This window comes from Ursus americanus, chromosome 9 (assembly GCF_024610735.1).
Source record: "Ursus americanus isolate L20-20 chromosome 9, mUrsAme1.1.p, whole genome shotgun sequence".
NCBI lineage: Eukaryota > Metazoa > Chordata > Mammalia > Carnivora > Ursidae > Ursus > Ursus americanus.
In genome coordinates this window covers 58,549,789-58,555,766 of record NC_142135.1, presented here as the reverse complement: position 1 = coordinate 58,555,766, position 5,978 = coordinate 58,549,789, and the positions used below count along the sequence as shown (strand labels likewise).

Genomic DNA, 5,978 nt, shown 5'->3' with positions numbered 1-5,978 from the left:
CTTTCAGTTATTAATTTAATTTTTTTTCAAAATTAGTAGTCAAGCTATTTACCTATCACCTATTAAAATAGGATGTGTACCACTCAGTTCTTTTTAAGGAGGGGAGGGTCTTTTTTTTTTTTTTTAATTTATGAAGCATTTACCCCAGGGGCGGGGGGGGGGTGCGAGGAGGGAAGCGTACCTATAAAAAAATCTCCTTTGTAAATTGCGATGGTCAATGTCACTCTCTGTTGAAGAAGCCAGGAGCCATCAGACTCAAGTGAAGTTGCAACTTGAAGTCCAGTGCAAAAGAATCCGCACACAATCAAGTCAGCATCCACAACCAAGAGAAACGCCTAAGTGTTTCAAGATTACAGTGCCGAGAGCATTTCTTTTAAAATATTCATCTTAGGAAGAGCCTGTGAAAGGGGATTTTTTTGTTCTCTTTGATTGAGTCAGTATCACTAATAATAATGCGTTGGTCCCTCAAAAAGCCCCCTGAAGAGCATTTTTCAGTTTACTCATTTTTATTTGCTACTCAGTACCCTTTGCAATTATATTTCTTAATCATGGAACACTACATCAAAAAATAATGATGTATTGTATAGTGACTAACATAACATAATAAAAAATTTTAAAAAATTTATATTTCTTTTATCCCCCTCAACTTTTCTCATAGGGCAGTATAATCAAATTGAAATAACTCAAAAGAGAGACTTTCTTCTTTTTTTCTGAACCTCCTCTATTCCCAGCCCCAACTCCTATTTCTTCAACCCAAATTCCTACAGGAAAATGAAGGGAAAAAAATAAGGAATGGGATGCCTTTCTACCACTCAGCGTGCACGATGGTCATGGCAAGTCAAGAAAAGACTGGTCAAGGTGCTTCCAGCCTCTCCCAACAGCTACCTTTGCCCAGAAGCCTAAGCAATTTATCCTAATTCACTGAGACTTACTAGAAATTGGCCTCTTTCTTTCTTCTACTTTCTTAATCACATAATTCTTGGCATTGGACTTTTTACAGAAACTGTGGAGCAAAAATAATTCTTAAGAAAGTTTTTTTTTCTTCTCTATAAATTATAGGATTATAAAGGGGCAATTAAAATGAGTTTGCAGGCTACAACACTCTGCACGTGTGACTCAGTGAGCAGGACCACTTCAGTGTGGGGAGGAGGGCGGAGTAGGGGCAGGAAAGTTTACCCCTGAAGTGCCATAAGAGAATATAATTATAGAAAGAAGTATTTAAATATTTTTATTTATGAAAATTTGCCCAAATATTTTGTTTCTTCAAATGCTTCTTCTTATCTGTACTTGCTACAAATATAGCCTTTCCCCCCCCCCTTTCCTGGTCTGCTTTTGTGGGACACTTCTGTTTCACAGTTGTAACCCAGGCATTGTAAAGCTGGACCCCCCCCCAATCTTAAAAGACTGGATTCCTGAAATGCCTCACCTGTGTCAAGTGCCCTCTTTGTCAAAGCATGTCTCCCCACTTTTTTTTAGGAGTCAACATTTAGGGTGCTGCTTACTGCCTACTAGAAGCGTTGCTTAAATATTATCACATTTATTCCTGATGGCAATTGTCTCGGGTAGGCATTATTATTACTCCCATTTTGTAGATACTAAAACTGAGGTTGAAAGGGGTTGCACATGGCCACTAGTCTGTGAGTGGCAGATCTTGAATTTCAGGTGGGGTTCTATAAACATTCAGGTTAAACTTAACAACATACACTGCGTCCTTCCCTTGGAAAGGATCACATTTGATGGAAGCTTTGGAAAAGACATTGTCTGAGAGATGGCCTCCAGGAGACACCCCACCCCCAAGAAGCCGGCCACCCAGAATTTACCAGGGGCCCTAAGTGCCTTTAAAACCACCACACTAGGGTTTCCTGTCACAAGTTACTCCCGAGTTTACTCTTACCAGGGAGCCCCTGATGCCACAGAAACCAGCTAGTGCAGCCCTGAGCCCACCTCTGCTGCTGAAGATTAGATCCTGGGAGCCAGATCCCTCCTCCTATGAAGAAAGCCCAAGAAAATGGTCTCAGAAAGCAGTTCTCCAGAGTTTTGGTTTAGTTTAGTTCAAAACAGGAAATCATGCTCCCCCCCCCCACCTCCCTCTTACCTCCTAAACTCCAGCTGTATTTTCTCTTTCTGGTCAAGAAAACTGCCTTTCGATTTTATAAAATAACGAACACAACCCAAATTGGGCAATTGTTTAGGTAGTTTTCTCCTTCACACTTTTCCTAATTTTCTAAATGTTCTACAAAGAGAATGCAGCTTTTTAAAAAGACTGCATTTAAAAAACCATATGATGGTTTCCCAGGTTATTGCTTCCTGAGAAAATTGCAGAGAAAATAACAAGGAAAATGAGGTGGTGTACGTTAAAAATGCTATATAAACATTATTTGAAAAAAAGAAAAGCTCAACTGAAACACAACTTGGCTCCTTGTATTGTGGTTTTTTTCTGCCAATTAAACCTGAGACCCACCCCCCACTCCCATGTGTGGGCTGTAGGGGTTCCTGAACGACTTGCAATTGTAAGGACTAGAGTGTGCGTGTGTGTGTGTGTGTGTGTGTGTGTGTGTGTGTGTGTGTAAATGTAAGACCCGCACCTGCATTATTTTGCAGAGCATATACCTTTCAACCTGGCCCTGAAAAATTCTCTTCAGGCGCACTATGCCTCGGGTTCTTGCCTCCCAGTAACCCTGACCTCCAGGAGAATCAGAATAATAGAAAGTAATGAGAGTTACATTTGGAAATGCAGTGATCCAAATGGGGTCAGCACCATTCTGCTGAGAAAAAAACCAATCCCAGTCCAGGGCCAAGAAGGCGCCTTCAAATGAACTTCCCTACCAAACTACGCAAAGGGCAACAAAGACCACATTCTGACAGCGCCCAGGGCCGCTCAGGTTTTACAATGCGTTTTATTATTCATACAAAAATAAATTTATTTACATTTGCTAGTTACTGTGGTAGTGCAGCCTCGAGACAGCGGCGCATCTCCCCTGAGTGGGGTCACTAGGTACCCAACCGCCTCAGCGGACCACCCAGCGGACTCCTCCGGGAAGAACTTGGGCGCGGGGAGGCCGTGCTGGAGGAGGCGGCGACCAGAGCTTGGACCGGGGAGGCCACCTGGGGATGGTCAGGAGCCGGAGGAGGGGTGCTGCAAGGAGGCGTGGGAGGAAGGAGTGGCGGGAGGCCTGAAGAAGACCCGAGCCTGGTTGGGTGGGGGGTGCGGGGGTGGGAGTCCAGACCGGGAGGTGGGTCGGAGGGTAGACAGAAGCTTGGCTCGCAAGAGGCGGGAGCCTGGGGGGAGTGAAGGGCTTGACTGCAGCCAGGAGGCAGAACCGCCCAGAGCGCTGCCGGCAAACCCGGGCCAGGCGGTCTGTGAAAGCGTGCTTCCATCTCTCCCGGCGTGGAGATGGCATGCCCCTTCCTCTAGGAGGCTGCTGCCCTGTGGGGTACAAACCTGGCCCAGGTATGCCACTCTCTTCTCTTTGCAACTTAAAAAACATGTCCCGATGTTGGTCGCCTGTGAAGACTGGTGTCTTTAAAGCCGATCATCCAGAGCACGTTCTAACCGTTGCCTAACCGAAACATGCCTGTGTTGTGCACAGCCGTGCCGTCATACACAAGAGATCTGGCTCAGTCGGGAAACTAACTCCTAAGCGGTTTGGCTCTGGGTTAGTCTACACTGCTAAAGTCCGAGGCTGGATCTGGTTCCGCGCCGTAGCGACAGAAGGAAGCTCTTTCTGGAGAAGCAAATTGTCGTCGCCGGGATCCTCAGCAGCCGCAGCCCTCGGCGTCCTGCGATGACAGCCACGCGGCCAACCCTCCGGGCTCTGCCCCCAACACCAGCCACGTGTCGTGTTCACAGTTAGGGTGGAGAGGGTGTCTCGGAGAATTTAGGAGAATCCGATGGAACTTTCTCCCGTTCTCTGGGGGTTCTCACTCTCTCGGTGGCCCGCAACACAGGCGCTTCAACAATAATCCCAGCAAGCGAGTTCGATCTAAGCGGTGGTCCCACATAATCTGTTGGCTGCGGAAACTTCTTTGGTGTCAGAGTCGGGTCGTCCTGAGACCACAAACGGCCATGTCTGTAAAATCAAAAAGAGCGTCAGATATTGGAGGAGAAAGTACTGTCTCAAACCGAAACCGTTCTCCTAAGTGAACTCTGGAATATCCCTGGCTTTTAGTAGCTCAGATTTTATCAGTGTTCTGGGAATTTGGTTGTCTTCTCTCTAAATTAGGATTTTAATTTTACTGGATTTTGATTGCGTGAGAAATGAGACTTCTGTCCATGCTTCCTTCTGGTCTTTGCCCTCAGGGTGATTTGTTGAAATCTTCATGAGTTTGGGACTTTGTCTGTTTAATTCCCTTCCCCCAACACACACACACACACACACACACACACACACACACACACACACACACACACTCAGCCCTCCACTCCGAGTAGGAACTGGAATAGGTTCTTTCTCAAGCCGGGAAAGTTGGCAGGTCAGACAGGGACTTTCCAGACAAATCCCTTTTGGGGAAACCTCTCATATTCTGCAAGAACTTTTTTTAAAAAATCCAAAGGCTTTTAAAAAGAGCTCGGCCTTCCCTCCTTCCTTTCAGAAAGTAGGGCTTGTTAAATCGAACCTGTCAGACTCTTAGCTGGAAAAATTGGGCGAGAGAGATTTGCCATTCAATCTGCAACCGGGTAGTGGATGCAGATGGAACCCAGATTCACCCCGGACGCAGGATGCCACGGGGCAAAGTACCAGGTACACTGATCAGAATGAAGAAACACCGAAGGGTGGAAGGTTCTTCTCCGAGAAAGTGGTTTGGCCCCTACCCTGGTTGGGAGAAATTAAACTGGACTCCTCGCCACCCATTCCAGAACCCCCCTTTCAGGTTCTTCCCCGCGGGCTGACTCTGCCTGGTGCCCCCTGAGCATTTCCCGGCCGCTCGCCCCGGGCCTTGCGTGCGGTGCGCCTACCAGGTTCACCGGGTGCACGTAGCCGTTCTCGTAGCGGTCCTCCTGCAGCAGCTGCCGCAGGTGCGCGATGTAACTGGAAGCCAGCCGGAGCGTATCCAGCTTCGAAAGCTTAGTGTCGGGGGGCACCCAAGGCAGGCTGGTCTTGAGCCTGGAGAAGGCTTTGCTCAGCACGCGCATCCGGGCGCGCTCGCGGGCGTTGGCGGCGTTGCGCTGCGACTGCTTGCAGTCGGCGGCGGAGCCCTTGGGCGGGAGGGGCTTCTTGCCGCCGCCGCCCCCAGCCACTCGCGGCCGCTTCCTCTTGCTGCCTTCCGCGCCGCCGGACGCGCCCAGCGCACACCGCTCTTCCTCGCCATCGGGGTCTTCCTCCTCCGCCGACGAATTGTCACTGGGCGAGATGTAGCTGCCCTCGGCGCCGCGGAGGGGCGGCCTCTTGGAGGCGGGGACCGGGTATCCCCGCTGCAGCCCCCGCAGCTCCATCTCCTCGGGGTCGCTCACCGAGCCGGTGGACATCACTGCGTCCCCCACGCCCACGCGCGCCCGCCTTCCTGCCCCAGGCCAGCCTAGCGGTCTCGGCCTTCCGCTCCTTCTGGCGGAGGCGGGGGCCGGGCAGAACTTCGACGAAGACTGGAGACCTGGGTAGGAAGCGCGGGGCCGCGGGAGCGAGCCCTGCCGCTGACCGGGAGAGCGCGGCCGAGAAGTGGGCGCCCCCGCCCAGGCTCCGCGCGCACTACCTCGAGCTGCGCCTTTTGACAGGACTATTTATTTGTAGTCCTCGGAACAAACCACCCGGGCAAAGAAGAGGGGGTTGGAAAGGGGGGCAAGAGGTGGGGCGGGGGCGTGGAAGGGGTGGGGACCGTTTTTCTGCCCTCAGGATCTGTTGGTGGGGGCGGGGAAGGGGAAGTCTCTGCTGGACCGAGATTTGGGGCCCCAGGTCCGTCGGAACCTCAGATTGCCGGTGAGAGAAAAGTGTGCGTCGGGCGAGTGAAGGAGGGGGATCTTGTTGGTACCCACCCTACTTCTA

General features: G+C 50.4%; 1 protein-coding gene across 1 annotated transcript; it reads right to left on the bottom strand.

The window, feature by feature from the left end:
* Positions 1-2,885: 2,885 nt before the first annotated feature.
* On the bottom strand, positions 2,886-5,743 carry MSC (musculin). The gene is made up of 2 exons (XM_045810165.2): positions 4,958-5,743; positions 2,886-4,070 (listed from the first exon to the last, which is right to left on the bottom strand). The coding sequence occupies exons 1-2, from the start codon at positions 5,465-5,467 to the stop codon at positions 3,984-3,986; spliced, it is 597 nt and encodes a 198-aa protein (XP_045666121.2). The 5' UTR covers positions 5,468-5,743; the 3' UTR covers positions 2,886-3,983.
* Positions 5,744-5,978: the final 235 nt, after the last annotated feature.